The sequence below is a fragment of the Cotesia typhae genome, unplaced genomic scaffold, assembly GCF_013202065.1.
Source record: "Cotesia typhae breed Kobodo isofemale line unplaced genomic scaffold, CoteBio_Ctyphae scaffold_152, whole genome shotgun sequence".
Classification (NCBI taxonomy): Eukaryota; Metazoa; Arthropoda; class Insecta; order Hymenoptera; family Braconidae; genus Cotesia; species Cotesia typhae.
In genome coordinates, this window is record NW_027423776.1 from 499,637 (window position 1) to 517,413 (window position 17,777).

Sequence of the window (17,777 nt, forward strand, 5' to 3'; positions counted from 1 at the left end):
TTAAACGGTTGGGTTTACGAAAAAATCGTAAGAGACCTTTTTTGTAGAGCATTCAATTTCCTACAAAATCTAAGGAACAAGATATTTTTTCAAGTAGTTGGAAGCGAGATATAAATTTTTCTATCTGATAATAAGAAAAAATAGAAAACTGTAAGAAGGAGGACCTTCCCATTACAATTAAGAACTCATGCTTGGAGAGGCTTTCTTAGAGGTGTCTAGGAACCTATTTTTCAGAGTACCAAACGAAAAAAAAAATATTCTTTTTTTTTGAATCACCCTACTGTCCATGTTTATTCTGGAATTATTTTCGACTTTATCAAATCTCTTTCGCCCACAGTCTCCAAAGTATTTTTTTTTTCGGATGGTGCACCGCAACAGTATAAAAATTATAAGCATTTTAGTAATTTATCCCATTATCGTGAAGATTTTGGTGTACCAGTTGAATGGAATTTTTTTGCAACGGCTCACGGCAAAGGGCCTTGTGACGGAGTCGGTGGGACGGTTAAAATGAGGGCCTCGAGAGCAAGTCTGCAATTACCACCTGATGAGCAAATATTAACACCTGTACAATTTTTTGAATGGGTGTCAAAAATTTGACAAATATAAATGTGCGATTCTCAACAGTTGACGCCTACAATCTGATGAAAGACAAACTAGAAGATCGTTTTAAAAATGCCAAAACCATCCCAGCAACACAGAAAATACATAAAATTTCGCCATTGGAAGATGGTATAGTGGAAGTTAAGTCATTTTCTTTTTCGGATCAGTCTTTAACTCATAGCACAGTGAAAAAAGAAGACAATCATTAAGTAAAAAGAAATAAGGAAATAGATGTTATCATAAAGAATAGATGTTATTGTAAATAAATAAACTAATTAATGAATAAATAAATCAATAAATATTAGAACCTGGTCAGAAGAAAATGTTTTATATGAAATACATTCACGGATAAAAAGGTGATGTAAAATTTGTATCACTGTAGACGCTAATTTTGTATCTAATGTATTATGTCCTATACTTTACTATACTATGATACAGCATTTTCTATAGTAGTGAACCGAATATAGCATCACCTGACGTAAAATTTGTATCACTTTTTTTTCCGTGTTGATTTCAGGACAAGTAATAAAAGTGATTTTTATTTATGTAGAAATATGAGGTTGGAAGTATGAATTTTAAAAAAAAAAATTTTGGAAGATAACGACTTAAAATTTTCGAAAGATACATTATTTTTTAACTTCTGAAGTTTCACGAGTAAGCTAAAAAAATTTGCCGAAAAGTTAAAAAAATAAACTAAATTGTAAAAAAACTTTTTTTTAAATAGTAAAAAAATTAGAAGCAATAGCGATCACATCCTGAAATATGCGGGGATCACTGCGGAATTAGTTGAAGTTTTTTAGAAAAAAAAAAAAAAAAAAATGGTCCAACTTTGAGAAAATCACGGTTTTTTCAAAAAAAACTAAAATATTTTATATATCTGGGATTCTGAAAATTTTTTCATTTTTTTTTTCAAAAACTACATTTAAAAACAAAAATTTTGAACAAAAAAAGTTCCCAAACGGTCAATTTTCGAAAAAGTTCTAGCATTTTCAAAAAAAAAAGAGCGGTTTTTTTCGAAAATTCGTAACTTTTTTTGAGTTTGGAAAAAAAATTTTTTAAAATTCTGAAAAATGTCTTTCGGGGGGTAGAAAAAGATAGAAAATTTTTAGCGAAATCGAAAGAGGTCAGGTAATAAATTTGTCGATTTGGCATGGAATGACCCATATATTAGGGTGTTCGTTATTTCCCAAGTAGATTTTTTTTTCGCGGCCGCCTCTTAGATTTTTAGTTCTTGGCCTAAAAAAAATATCTGACATGAATAAGCTCTTAATTACCAAATCAAACCGTGCTCAAATCGAGTTACATTTCCTATTTAGATAACATGGGAATTTGGAACTTTTTGAAATTAATTTTTTTTCTTCGAAAAAATGCCACTACAACTATGATAGATGCATAGTCTGATGGAAAATTGAATGTTTTACAAAAAAGTTCTTCTATAATTTTTCGACAAAATCAATCCTTTATAAGTTATTTGTGGTTTAAATTTATCGAATACATTCTTAGTAATATTTCCGCTTATTTGTATTTTTTCTGTCTCTATTCACATTTATTTGTAAACCCTTCAACGCCGAAGTTGGACTAAGTGAGCCGCGTGGCACCGGAGTAGGGAGCGTGTAAAATAAATGTAGAAGGGGGCGTTTCACCAAAAGTGGGGGAAACGCCTAGAAGGCTCAGAGGGTTAAGCAATTTTTAATCGCATTATTAGGAGAGTGGCTTAGGTCGCGCGCGTGACGTGACGTGTTTATCTGTGACGCTTGCATTTATACATTTTTTCTTAAAAATATTGTTTAACTGATAAATTTAATAAGTGAAACGTAAAAAACCCAGCCAAAGAGACTATGCCTAAATATCTTTTTAACTAGATGCCTCATAATTACTTTGATAATCATTTAAATAATCTGCAGCAGTGATTTTGAGGTTATACCCTATTGTTATGGTCAGCAATTCACCGTACTGTCCAAGCTAATTTTATTATCAATATTTATTTTAATCGCCGTCTTTATCAAAGCTTGTAATCAGACTTACTAGTGACAGTGAAATTATAATAATCTATTTAGCACTCGAAGACTACATTTACACCGCATGGTGAGGTTAGGTTATGTTAAGCGACAACTCTACCCCACCCATTTAAACTGAGAATGGCTCAGTGCTTGACATTTCTGAGGCTTCAAGTAATCAAACCGCGGAACCAGCTGTCAGTCAGCGTTACTCCAAAGATCTCCAGCACTCCTGGTAACGCTGACACCCCTGTGTTTATCTTTAACTCTTTGAGACCAGAGTCCGCACTGAGACAACGCAAAGTAGGCCGTCTTACCATCGCCGAACGTCTACAAAAACTCCAAAACCAATCAAGTGGCTCACTTGAAGATATCTTCCGTAATCTTTCAAATAACAAGAGAACCAGAGAACCTGAATTGGGCACCAGCCCTCCTCACAAACAAAAACAACGCCGTTCGTCGTCTTCACCTCCCTCCACACGGGTTAGTAAATCACCCATACACGTAAGTACCAAATATACTACTCCAAACAAATCTGATATGTCTGATACTGAAGAATGTAAATCTGTTTTCGAGCTCCACAAGCAACTGCGCTCCTGGCGTGATGAGGACAGCAAGAAACTGGAGTTATGGAATTCCGAGATCAGCAAGCAGCTTGAAGAAGTCAAATCCTCAAATGCAGCGCTGAGTCAAATCATGAAGGATGATTTCGATGCTGAGAAGAAAGTAGTGCACTCCGAATTATCCGTAATTAAAGCGCGCTGGGACGCAATTGAAAATTAACCATCATCACTCAACATCAGCGATCCAACTCTTGCCCAGTCACTTAACAAACAAATCACCAGTTCCGCTATCTCTTCCATCGAGAAACACCTAAGAAAAAACAACATTATTATTAGCGGGCTTGTGGTAGCCAATAATGACGTATACCTAACAGCTGAAAACTTTATCGCCGATCATTTCAACCTAAACAACAGCCTGTTATCTGCTGTTCAAATTAGCAAATCTGGCAATCGAATCAAAGCCACGCTTAGAGACAGTGAATTAAAAAACAGAGTCATGGAGAAGAAAAAACAACTGAAAGTAGCCAAAAAACACCTAACTTGTACAACACACACCCGTCCAAAGTCATCACCATCAAGCTTAAAACTCACATTCTGGAACATACGAGGCTCCGAGCAACTACTTAATTCCCCAGACCTTCTCTCGTCTAACTATATTGGCTTCTCTGAAACATGGATCACTGACACGGCCACAGTCACTGCGTATCTATCACGTCACTGGAGCTGCCTTTCAGCTCCAGCATCCAAACCATCCGGCCCAGGTAGACTGAATGGCGGTCTCATATCTGTCACTAACCTCAGCTCAACCTCTATCTTAATAGATTTCTCGGATTATTGGATCATTTTAAAGATCTGCATCTATAAACTCTCGATCATAGTTGCATCCGTATATTTCTCTCCTAATATCAATCTTACGTTGATTCTAGAAGTACTGCATTCCACCATTCAGAATATTCAATCTACTTAAGAATTCGACATCTTCATTATTGCCGGTGATTTCAACGCACATCTTGGGACTCTTGGTCGGCTGGATCAGAATGCACTTGTGTCGACTCCACTTTCGGAACTCAGAGCGGCTAGCGATCAATGTATCAACCAAAAAGGAAGAGCTCTTCTTGAATTTATGGAATCGAACAACTTCATTTTACTCAATGGCAGAACTAGCAGCGACAAGGCAAGTCAATTCACTTTCTCCAATAGAAATGGACAACGTACAGTCGATTTAATCTGAGTTGACTTGATTGGCATACAACACGTAAAAAACATGTGGGTTGATACCATTTGGTCCACGTCTGATCATTTTCCTGTCACTGTAGAACTCTACATGCAAGAAGTCCCCACTACTGAACCCACACAACCCGGGCTTGTCTGCCAACCGCTTCGTTTGAAAGCACAAAACCAGGAAGCATACGTGGAGGAAATGCTCTGGTCTCCCTTGCTTGCTGCTGATCTTTCAAATGATTCTACTGACCATCTCAACAACAAACTGATCTCTGCCGCAACTACAGCTGCTTCCAACTGCAACATACTCAAGCCAATTAATAAGAAAAAAAGACTCCCACAAAAACCCTGGTTTGATGAAGAATGCAGTTCCGCTAAGACGATAGTAAACACCTGCCTGAGAATCTGCAATTCCTGATTAAGTGACCAGCATGTCTGGAACGCCTATCACGATACCAAGTCTGTCCATCACGAGCTTCTAGCTAGGAAACAGGCATCATACATCAAGTCTCTGCACAACAAATTCTCTAACACCAGAAATGCATTAGAGTTTTGGAGCGTCATAAGGTCTACACGTAAACCTGTCTCACATCCAGCCCTGATTTCACTCGTAGACTGAGAAAAATTTTACCATGAGGTCTATTCTCCCAGATTTTAATTTTCTCCTCCTCTCACAGCTTCACCAGACGACGCCCTGGACACCGAGATAACGATCGACGAACTCCTAAAGAGTCTAAGCAAAGCTAAACTGAATAAATCAGCTGGAGCTGACAGAATCTCAAACGAGTTTCTCAAGTCACTACCGCAGAACTGGTTGCTGTATTTAGTATCACTATTTAACAAAATTTTCAACACCGGAGAGGTTCCCTCAAGCTGGTCCGAGATTATCATGTGCATGTTGCACAAAAAAGGCGACTTAGCTGACCCGAGCAACTATAGAGGCATAGCCTTGGTTAATTGTGTCACTTAGGTCTTCACCCAAATTCTGCATGACCGAATCAACCACTGGGCTGAGAAGAAAGGCATCATTCCTGAAGAGCAAGCTGGATTCCGTTCGGGTCGCTGATGTGCCGATATCGTATTTGCCTCTCACTCCCTACTTCAAATTCAAGCTCGGTTCAAGGGACTCAGCTCATATGCACTCTTCATCGACTTCAGAAGAGCCTTTGATTCAGTCCCACATCACAAACTCTGGAGTAGACTCAATCGGCTGAGCCTGAGTCCTAGAATGATAAATCTTCTCTCGAACCTCTATAAGAACACCGCAATGAGAGTCAGAAGCTGTGGTAGTCTATCTGCTCAAATTCCAATCACAGATTGAATTTGAAAAATCACGCTATTGAAAAATCACGCTATATTGGACAAACTAAACAATATTTAAGTAATAGAGTAAAACAGCACATTTATGATTGCAAAAATATTAATATATTAAAAGAGAATAAAACAGCATTAGCAACCCACTATTTCGACCAACATTATAATTTTGAATTTGACAGAATAAAAATCCTAGATAATGAAATGAATTGGTTGAAACGTAATGTTAGCGAAATGATCTTTATAAAAACTAATGATACTGTGAATAAACGAACATACACTAACAATCTAAGTATTTTATATAATGACCTATTAAAAGAATATAAATCGAGTAGAAAAAAATAGTCTTATTTTATATATAATTGAATTTGATACTTAGCGCGGTTGGCGCTAGTATAAGTGACGAATGTTTTTATAGTGTATAGTATGGTCTATGTACCAAATGTTTTGATAGTAGGCTAACCGTTGTCACGCAATAATAATTTTTATATGAGTCGCGTTCACTTTATTTCTATAATTAAAAATAATAATTAACTAATTTATCAATTTTGTTAATGTGTATTAATTTATGATGACTAAGGCAACTGTGCAATGTAAGAAAGTGATTGTTAGAATTCATATTATGGTAAATATTATAATGTTAACAATTGTCATTTTTATATTGTTGGTTATTAATATGTGTAATTTTCAGATGCCTGATAAAGGTCTAATAAAAGACCGAAACGTTGCAAAAATGATAATGTAATTTGTTATTATGATCCTATCTTGTCCACATTCCTGAGATACAAAATGTTTTATTAATAATTATGGACAATAATATTGATAATAGTTTTTTTTTTTATATTTCTCCGAATCTACTGGTCTGAATCGGTCCACATTGTATTCAAAATCTGAGTTTATTCAAGCCTTTTCAAATGACATCAACCGCGATTGAATCGGTCGAGCCGTTCAAAAGTTATGAGAGGTTCACACACACACACACACACACACACACACACACACACACACACACACACACACACACACACACACACACACACACACAATTCAACGTGAGATTCAGGAATTAGTGATTTTTTTGCGTTTAAAAGCTGATTCGATTATGAAAACGATCCTTTCTAAATTTGAAAATTGTTAAAATAAAGTTTTTTTCTAACTTTCAAATTTCGAATCGATTTAAACTTTGGGTAAATAATCGTTGGATGACACCTTCTAGAATGTCATATACTGCATTATCGGTTTTCCCATTCAAAGTTATAAAACGCATATACGAATACGGACATGGTTGTAAAAATAGTCAGAATAGCTTTCCAGGATTAAAAATGATAGAGTTCTGAAACGATCTGGATCTTTGATAATCGAGATAAAAGCAATAACATTTCTACTTTTGAAAATTATTGATTTTATGCGGGAAGTTGAAAAAATCATTTCCGCAAAATTAATTCATGGTATTTGGATTGAAAAACTTGCCTCATGTTCAATAGTATAGGGATGAAACAAAACGATTTCAGACTAAAGTGAAGTTGCCTGCCCGAGTGAAGCGAAGGCTAGCATTACTCGCTCTGAAATCGTGTTTCATCCGCGTCACACATTACATTTTTCATATAAGTTGCATTAAAAATGCTAGCTTCAATGTCTGGAGCTAACAAGAACTAGATAGTGTTAGATGAATGGCGAAAATACCATTTTATTATGAAACCATATTAAGAAAATTAAAAACTACTATTCACGAAAGGAATGGATTATTTTTTATTAAACATAATTAGTAAATGTAATAGTTTTCTTTTATCATTCTTATTTATGCTTGGTAACAGAATTTTAATATGTTAGTACAGTTAACGGTTAGAATGACAATTCAAAAGGTATCAAATAAAGAAAAGATATTCTAATAAGATTGAAAATAAAGCTGCAGCTTCATCTCGCGGGCAAAAAATCATCATTTCCTGTTGGCCGGGAAGAAATGATTGATTCCTCCTCGGCAATAGTCGCATTGGTCTGAAATTGTCTAGTTTCAGTTGGCTCAACAGGCATTGAAACTCGCATTTTCAATGCAGGTTATATGAAAACAAATAACCATCTGGGGTAAACAAAGAACTGTGTCTAAAAATAATAGCACAGAATAAGAACTTTTGGAGGGTCTAATTTTTTAAACGACGATAAATTGACATATAACTACGATAAATATAGTGGTCTAGTAATTGAAGGTTTATTTTCTATCTGCTAGATCTTCAAATGACATTGAAAGAGGTATATGTCTTTATTTTACAAAACATTCTCCTGACAAAGCTTTGACAGTAATCAACGAATTCGATTTTGTAAAATAAAATAATGTTGAAAAAGTTTAGTTTATTTCGAGACTATTTAATTGCTTTGTTACATACTAAATTTAATAAGTTCAATTCTATATGTAATTATTAATATTTAGATATTCAAATCAAAATTTATTGGTTGGGATGAAGTCATCGCCGTTGATTTTACGCGGACAGCGGAATCAGTCGCTAAAACAGGTGCAGATTTATCAACTTGGGCCAAACAGCAAGATACTAAGGTGAGCACAAAACTATAACTCTAGGTATCAAAAAATTTAATGAACTATTTTTTTTTTTTTCTTCAATTTTTTAACAAGAGATATAGTTGACTCTCAAGTTGTGCCTTCTATTCAGGAGCGCACTAAAGTTGTTTCTTGAGTTGATCTACGTTATACGCATTTATTCTCTTCTACATGTTTTGGGTATCCAATAAAAAATATTATTTTTTCTAAACATTCCGAATGCAACACATAATTCAGGATCTCCATTTTTAATTCAAAAGTTACAGTAAGGGAATATCGTGTAACTTTATTGACACTATCCTGTGAACTTGAGAAAGTGTGCAACCTTAGAGAAAGCTTGGCTGTAATAAGTGTAAAAATTTTAAATGCTTGCTGAATGATATGACGTTACAATATTCATCAAAGGTGTTCACTTCATTATACTGATCTTGCATTTTTCACAATAGGCTGATCTAACTGCTTTATTTATGCCTCGCCAACCACAAATGTCTTCAACAGAAGCTCAGCAGCTAATGAATGAATGGAGTGATGATTTAGAGGTTATGGAAGCCTTCGTTCTAGAAAAACGGAAATTTGTTCGTTTACCAGAAGAAGAACTTGGACATTTTTTTACCGAGGATTGTTATGTATTTTTATGTCGATACTGGATGGTAATATTTATTTTTTTACACTTATTAGTCTTAATTTTTACGTAAAAGAAAAAATTGTAAAAATAACGAACTAGAGTCTTTCCGTATTAGGAGAAAGAGGGAGAAAAGTGAATAGAGACCGAGTATCAAGACTGTTACGCCAACTGATGATGGAAATTGTAAACTTGTGGGCAAAAATATTAAACCCTAACATGTGCTTTAATGTTGATTTGTTGTTATTTAAATAAATTTATATATTTTTCAGAATTTTTTCAACTACTAAGTTCTTGGTATATCACGACATATATAAGTAAATTAAGCCAAAAACATCAAATTTATCAACTTGTGAAATTTTATTATGTTTAGCTCAGTACTAGTGGTACTCCATAGAAAAATGACAGGCATATGACGTGTTTAGAGGTGAAATTAAACTTTGGAGGCTATGGTTCCACGGCTATTTGACTTAATAATGCTAAATTTTTTCCATCACATTTAATATACACGGTCGTAAATTTGTTTTCTATCCTTCTGAATTGTTTTTGCTTCGAATACGACCGACTAATATTGGTCCCAAACCATTCTTTATTAATTTATCCATTATTAAGTACAAAAACACAAAAGCTATTGTAATACTTTCTGCCCATTTTTTGCTTTTATTAAACACTAGGTTGTGCCACTTCCGACAGATCTGCTGCCATTACAGCTAGTGTACGGTCTCTATATGCAAACTTAAGAAAATACTATAAATGATTAGAAAAGTTGAATAAATTATTAATAACTAAATAGACTAATAAGAATTAAAACACAAAATAGTTGCTAGGTGTTTAGAAAACACTTACTATGTATGAGTTCTTAATATCCCCGGTTAAAAATATTGATTGAAAAGAATTAAGAAGCAGCCACTCCATGCAAACTGTACATCTATATATACAAACAAAAGAATTTGAATTTTATCATTTTTAATTCTTTTTACCCAATCATTTTAAACAGGGATCAGAGGGAAGATAATTCTCATCATATTTTTCTCTTTTCAATTTAGTTACATGTAAAAATAATCATATCTTATCACTAATAGATTGCTAAACCACTTGCATCGTCAATGTTCATGAAAAATTAAACGCTCTACAAGACGGATCTCTGATATTTTCAACTTCCCGCTAAGAAAATTGAAAATTTTCAAAAATCGGGAAGTTATTGGTTTCACCCCGTTTTTCGAAAATCGAGTTCTCATCAAATCTCGACGTTTTGAGGTCCTAGGAAGCTTTCCTGACTATTCCCGCTATGGCGCGCGCGCGCGCGCGCGCGCGTGTGTGTGTGTGTGTGTGTGTGTGTGTGTGTGTGTGACCTTTTATAACTTTTGAACGGCTTGACCGATTTCATCGCGGTTAGTGCCATTCGAAAGAGTTTGACCAAACTTATATTTCCTGAAAATTTAAACCGATTCAGACCAAAAGATTTTAAGAAATTGTAAAAAAACTACAAAAAAAAATTTTTTTGAAAAGTGGTTTTTTTGGAATAACTTTTAAACAACTCTACCGATCAATTCCAAAAACTAATCAGCTCTTAACATAAAAAAACTGCGTCTATTGCCGCCAGTCCGGTCAAAATCGATTGGTTCCTTCATGAGTTATCGTGAACGAAAGAAAACTGAAAAAAGGTTTTTTTCGGGGTTACTCTGAAATTTTCGGTTCGATCAATTAAAACCTGAAAATAACTCATGAGGATGATAAAACTGCGTAGAATGCCGCCAACCGCGTGCAAATCGGTTGATCCATTCAAAAGTTATTGCGATTCGAAAATTCCAAAAATAGTGATTTATTAAACCCCCATCAAACTTTTGAGCTCGGAGAGCTCAAAACTACACGAAAATTAGTTTTTTGAGCTCTTCGAGCTCAAAAACATAATGAGTGCAATATCGAGCGCTTAATTACGAAAGTAGCGGGAAGTTGCAGGGATGGCCGTCCGGGTCAATCGTTTTCCTAATTTTTTTTATCTAAACATTTTAAAGATTTCCAAGGTCAAAGATTGAAGTATTCTAAGGAAAATAAATTTTTATTTTGAATTTTGTAATTTATACTAAAAAGTAACTATTGTCAAGTGAGTTTCAATTATTTCTATGGAGAATTGAACTCTCTACAAAAAAAGTCTCTTGAGGTTAATTGATTACACTAACCATTTAGAAGATATTTGCATTAGAATCTCCCGCCAAAAATCAACACATAAGTACGCGATTATTGTACCAGAATAAAAGTAATCTCATGAAACTATAAAATGTATTTTTAGTGATAAACTGCAGTTGGAAATTATTCTCGAGTAAAAAGAAAATCAAGATTTTTATTGCTATTCATTATTTTTTTTTGGGCTTGATTGTAATTTCACAAAATTTTTTCAAATGTCTTGAAATCAGTACTAAAATTTTGTGAAATTAATGAAACTCAAGTGGTTACATGGGCTGAGGAGCTCCAAGAAATCGTTTTTTTTTTTTTTTTATATATATTATTTAATTCTTCAACATGTATCGAATATTATCCTAGATTTTCAAGTTGATCAGAATTAAAGTTTAGGAGATAGATCCTCTGAAATTTGGCTCTTAAATCCTCTTTGGCTGAGTCCTCGACATTTTTATAACAGGTGTGGTGTTCACTAGGGTGTTAACTTATTTTGACCGGAAATTTAATTCTCTACAAAAAATATCCTACAATAGAATTACGTAAAGTTGATAGTTTCTAAGACAATTGCAATTTTGTTCTAGAAAATATAATTTTTCAAGATATTGTCACTTTTTCAGGGTAAAATATGAATTTCATTATATAAATTTCATGAGAAAGCAAATTTCTTACAAAATTGGCCTTCTGGTAAGAATTTGGAATTCATAGTTATTCCGAAACTTGCAGTTTTATATTTGGATATTCCTATTTCCTATTATTTAGTGGCTTTTAAGGTAGAAAGTGATTTTTGAAATCGTTTTTTTGTCGAACAGTAAACTTCTTGCAATAAAGATTCTCAGTTTAAGCTTTAATGGGCAAAGTTTGCATGTGAAATTATATATGGCATCGAAATTCAGGTTTAAAATTTTAGCATTGGTGCTAGTGTTAAATTTCATGGTATACACATCTATAATTTTAATCTCAGCATTCTAGTTTCGACTTTAACGCCCCAGTTTTCACTTACCGACCGAATTTTGACTTACCGATCCCATTTCAATTTAGAGATCGTTCAAAAGATGGCGCATCTGTTTTCAGCATATTTGTTAATTTTTGATAGAACGTCATCTAACCTTAGAAAATCTCTTCATGTTTTCATTGATTATCGATTTTTGGATTTATCACACCATCAAAGTTCAAATACAGCGTTAAGAAATAACAATAATTGTGTTCTAATTTCTTTCTTATTATGTTGTAAGTATTATTTTCGGTGTGACTATTTGTCCGGGTACTGGACGAATAATTTATAATTATTCGTCCGGGTATATTAGTTTTGTGTTTTTTTTTTAATTAAAAAAAAAAGAATAGCCGGATAGTTAGCTGGTATTTTTCGATTGAGTTTACTAATCCGGTAATTTATCCGTATATCTCTCTTGAATATTTATAATAAAAGTAAATGATAAATTTCTTTACTTTCCCGCCTTCGTTATTGATAATTTAAAAATTGTGTGTGTCTGATGTAAAATTATATAATATAGACATTGTCATTTCTGGAAAAAGGAGGTAATTATAATTTAAATATTTTTTTTCTATTCTACAAGTAATGCGATTAAGTAATGCGATTTGATAATATGATCAAATTTTTTATTTGAAAATGGAATAATAAATTTATTTTGAAATGATAAATAGAAAATTAGTTCATTATTTCATTTTTTTCAATTGAAAATATTTATCTATTATTTTTTTTTTTTATTAATTAATTTAAAATAAGTTAAAAAAATTTTAATATAGTAAAAAAAAATTATTAGATTATAAAATTTACATATTTTTAAGTGTTCATACATTTATTAATTTCAATAATTACAAGTATGATTATTAAAAAAAAATTTTCCAAATTAAATTATTTTTCAAACGTTTCAAGGTTGGAAGTGGTCGCCTATAGTCTGGTTCACTGAATAAGTCTGTTTTAAGCTCTCATAGTGAAGATTACCTGGAATATATTTGGTATTGATGATTTGTTACTAATGATTAATTACAATAAATTGGTAGTATTTTCTGTAGGATCAAGAGAAAACATGAAACATAAATATGGTTTATGTTACATCGCTTCTCAATAAATTGGATTGTAAATATTCTCCAGTATATTAGCTCGGTACATATGTCTTCCGCGTATGTATCAATTTTTAGCAGTTATTTTCTTTATAAATATATATATATATATAACTGAGCTAAATAGTAAGTACCGTTTTACCTGCGAAAAAAAAAAATTAGAATTAGGTAAAAAAGAAATTTTTTTTAAATTAATAAATCTTTTTCTTCATAATTTTGAATTATTTTTATGAAAATTCTTCATTTGTTTATTTATAATAAATTGACAATAAATAACAAAATTTTACTAAAACTGTCATACTGTTATTGTTATTTCTAACTGAAAATATTTTTGGGAAGTATTTTTTCAAAATGGGTAATAATTTATTTAACTATATTTCGGTTACCAAAAAATTCCTACTGAGTAAGGTCCTCCCTTTCCCCTTTATCCTTTATTTCCCCAGTTCCAAAATTTTTCTTTAATGACAAATTTAGCCATGATATATGGCTACATATAGGGGAAAGGGAGGACCTTACTCAGTAGGAATTTTTCGGTAACCGAAAAAATAATTCAGACAGCTCAGACCATATTAGGACGCAGCAGACGAAAAAGAAGAAGATGAAGATAATGAGACTGGCGAAGACGGAGATGGTGAAGCAGATAACGAGGAAAACAACGATCTCAGCAACAAACGACAAGAAGACAACGAAGCAGTCAGAGAAGAACAACAAAATGAAGATGCTATTGGAGTGGATGAAGAAGTTGTAGATGAAGCTTCTAATCACCGTTCTTTAAATGTAGGTGACACATTTGATTCTTTTGAAAAGCTGAAAGAAAATGTTAAAATTTATCAAAACAATGAATACGCCCTTTTCTATCGTCGCGACGCTATGTGAATCGACCGATGTCGTAAAAAAGGTATTAAAAGGTCAATTGATGTAACATTGAAATATTACAGCATTCAATATTATTGCGTTCATGGAGGGAAGAACTATCAATCAAAATCTTCAGGAGCTAGGAAAGCTTTTACATTTCAAAGAAATTGTCCAGCAGTCTTCAACGTTGGTGTGGATGAAATGGGTCATAACCCCATTATCAAGTCAATAATTCATTAACACAATCACCAAAGAAGTAAAAATCTTTTCTGTCATTAACCAAGGAATAGAAGATTAACGGAAGAAAAAAAAAGTAAAATTGCTGAGTTACTGGACCTTGAAGCTAATCGAGTTAAAGTTAAAAATCTAATAGAAAATGAAACAAAGAAAGTGATACTGATAAAGGATTTAAACAATTATAAAACAAAAAATAAAAAACAAAATTTATTAATCCCTACTCTTCAGAAACTAGAAAAGAAATTAGGATGACGATTGACCCTAAAAGCCATCCCTGCAACTTCCCGCTCATTTTTTAATTAAGCGATCAAAATAACACATAACGTTTTTGAGCTCATCGAGCTCAAAAATAGGATTTTTGTGTCATTTTGAGCTCTTTGAGCTCAAAACTCTAATAGCAGTTTGATAAAACACGATTTTTTTAATTTTCGAACTGCTATAAATTTTGACTGAATCAACCGATTTTCACGCGGTTGGTGGCGATTGATGTAGTTTTTTAAGCTCTATAAAAAATTTAGAACAAAAAAATTGATCTGATAAAAAATTTCGAAGTTATTACAAAGAAACATTTTTTTCGACAACGATATCTCACGAACGCATCAACCGATTTTGACGTTTTTGGTGGCGATCGATGGGGGTTTTCAAGGTTAAGAGTTGATTAGTTTTTGAAGTCGATCGGTTCAGCCAATTCGGAAATTTTTGAAAAAAATTAAAAAAGGACAACTTTTTTTTCACTTTTTTTGCATTTTCTCGAAATCTATCGGTCCGAATCGGTTCAAATTTTCAGGAAATCTAAGTTTGGCAAGGCCCTTTCGAATGACACCAACCGCGATGAAGTCGGTAAAGCCGTTTAAAAGTTATAAAAGGGTTACACACACACACACACACACACACACACACACACACACACACACGCGCGCGCAGACATACGAACATACGGACATCATCGCGAAAACATTCCGGGAAGCTTCCTAGGACCTTAAAATAAATAACTCCGATTTTTGAAAATTTTCAATTTTCTTAGTGGGAAGTTAAAAATTCAATGCAGAATGGTACCTGTATGAAGATAAAGATAGGTTCGCTGGGCTGTTTTTTGTGGCGGAATCCATGAAATTAGTAATGGATTCGTATTCAGAATTCCTTGGGATAGACGGTACATTTAAGCTACTGAATATTCGTGCGCCACTCTACTTAATGGTAGTTGAAGATCCTAATGGCTGTTCAGAAGTAGCTGGTGTCTGCATTTTAGTGTCTGAAGATAAGGATTCAATAAATTGGCTGCTGAATTCCTTTAAAAAAGCTCATAAAAAATGGGATCAAATTAAATGTGTCATGACTGATCAAGACATCAATGAACGAGACGCTGTAAAAGAAGCATTTCCATCAGCAAATGTCATTATCTGCGCATTTTATACTTTGCGAATTTTCGGTCGTGAAATAACAACAGAAAAACGCGATATCACACGTACAAAGAGAGATGCTGCCAAAGTAATTCTTGAGAAGCTGGTTTATGTTGCGACAGAAGAAGAATACGACATTATATATGAAGAACTAAAAGAATTGCCTCAAAGTATAATTGATTATTTTGATGAACACTGGCATCCCATTAGAAACGAATGGTCTTTAAACAACTCATTCATGCATAATAATTTCCTCAACACCACGAATAACAGACTGGAGTCTCTCAACAAGAAAAATTAAAAAAGCATGTAACTATTATAATTCATTAGAAGAGTTTGTTGAAAGATTAGTTACATTCTTTTGTTGTCTAAACTCAGGTCGAGATCATAAAGCAGCTACTACGTATCAAAAGAGGGAATTGATAACGTTCGAAGAAAATTCACCTCTAAAAAAATATCATGAATTCTTAACTCCACATGCGTTTAAATTTGTTCAAGCTGATTTAAAAAACTCTGTCAACATTTCTTGTGATCAACATGAATCACAAGAAATTTTCATCAGTTATGAAAGTTTAAGTCAGATTAAAATAGCTGTTGATTCATGTGATTGCACGAAATTTGGTGCAATGAATTTACCTTGCAGGTTATAATTATACACATGACTGTAATAATAATTATAATACTTTTAAATTATTAATAACTAAAATTATTAATTACTACAGGCATATATTTGCTGTCAGGGAGTCACAGAATATTAATCTTTATGATAAGGACTTATGCTTGGAGCGTTGGACACTCAATTATTATTTTAGGACGCTACGTGTATTTCAAGAAGCCGATATTGAAGCAACAGTACTTGAATGCGTTATTACTTCCAGAGAATATAAAAAAACAGCTCTTTCCTAGTACCAAAAATTTAAAAATGCTTCGCTTTTAATAAAAGATCTTGCAGCGTTGATTTCAGAAAAAAGCAATGACTTGTATCTGCAAAGAATACAAAATTTAAGTGATCTATTCGATGCTTATCGAAGTAACGAAGAAGTAATGATTGTAAAAATAAATAATTATCAAAATGACAATTTTCAAGACACCAGACCGAACGTTGAGATCATTGATGACAATGATAAAAATGATGAAAATGTTAGTAGTGACGACGCTAGAGGTAGCCAAAGCTTTCACGGTCGCAGAAAACGCAGTAGTGACAGCAACAGCAGCCAAAACAAAGAAGAAAACTACAAAAGTAATAAAATTAGACCAAGTATCAAGAGAACAAGGCGTAGGATATCATCGTCATCATCATCATCTTCTTCTTCGCCCTCACCTCCTTTGCAATCATCTTTTATCTCTGTTAACAAAGAAAATCTAGAGTTATTTGGCGATATTAGTAGTATCATGAGTAAAGACATTACTGATAATCTAGAAGATATGGTAATATAGTCATCTCCAGGTCCCTCAACTTCCTTTGCTACCCCATCACACACGGACAACGTCAGTAAAAATTTAAAAGCTTTAGAAAAAATTATTGTTCAACCGGCGATGAAACAACGAGAACGACCAAAAGGATCTAAACTTAAATCGGTTTACGGTGTACAAATACGTTCTAGGTTGTAATTGCATGTTTTGTTTTTTTTCTGTGAGAAATCGAACTTTTCAAATTAAATAAATATTGTCTTACTTGAAGTCTGCTGTGGCAGTGGTGCTAAACTTATTTATTATTCTTTTTTATTTCTTTTCATTCCTAAAGCTTGTCTGTGATTGGTCAATTTACATTTTGAATAACTCAAAAACTATTGAGAATGTCGGAAAGCGACTAAGGAACTTTATTCTTAGAATCGTCTCCTCTATCTACAGTTTTCCGCTGTGAAGGTCATTCTGAATCACCCTGTATATAAATGCATGTAATATACCTACACATACATATACTTGTACATTGATAATTATGGTAAAACTTTAAAGTAAAAAGACCAGATTTTTTTTGTACAGTAGAAACTCTATAAAGTTACGCAGATTATCATTTTTTTTTGTTAGCCAGTAATCCAAGAAAATTGAAACAGAAAAACTCTGAGGTGCATTAAATGTCTGGCCCAGTGCATGCTTTAATGAATACAGTGAAACCTGTATAAAGTTATGAGATTATCTTTCTTACTCTTATTAACT

General features: G+C 33.2%; 2 protein-coding genes across 11 annotated transcripts in view; both read left to right on the forward strand.

Moving 5' to 3' along the window:
• Nucleotides 1–17,777, forward strand: part of Flii (FLII actin remodeling protein) — a 198,619-nt gene that overhangs the window by 141,680 nt on the left and 39,162 nt on the right. For 6 of the 10 annotated variants that reach the window (XR_012480669.1, XM_074256235.1, XM_074256234.1 and 3 more), the window contains 2 exons: nucleotides 8,121–8,243; nucleotides 8,693–8,896. The exons of 2 other annotated variants lie outside the window; for them this stretch is intronic. Coding sequence is in view for 7 of the 8 variants with exons in the window: in XM_074256235.1 (XP_074112336.1) it covers nucleotides 8,121–8,243; nucleotides 8,693–8,896 (327 nt within the window). In the remaining variant the exon portion in view is untranslated. Of the gene's footprint in view, nucleotides 1–8,120; nucleotides 8,244–8,692; nucleotides 8,897–8,970; nucleotides 9,792–17,777 lie in introns of those variants that run through there. 2 more of the 10 variants (XM_074256242.1, XM_074256239.1) reach the window with 2 other exon arrangements.
• LOC141536036 (uncharacterized) lies at nucleotides 1,715–8,081 on the forward strand. The gene is made up of 2 exons (XM_074256248.1): nucleotides 1,715–3,921; nucleotides 4,087–8,081. Exon 1 carries the CDS (start codon nucleotides 2,739–2,741, stop codon nucleotides 3,378–3,380), a length of 642 nt encoding a protein of 213 aa, XP_074112349.1. The 5' UTR covers nucleotides 1,715–2,738; the 3' UTR covers nucleotides 3,381–3,921; nucleotides 4,087–8,081.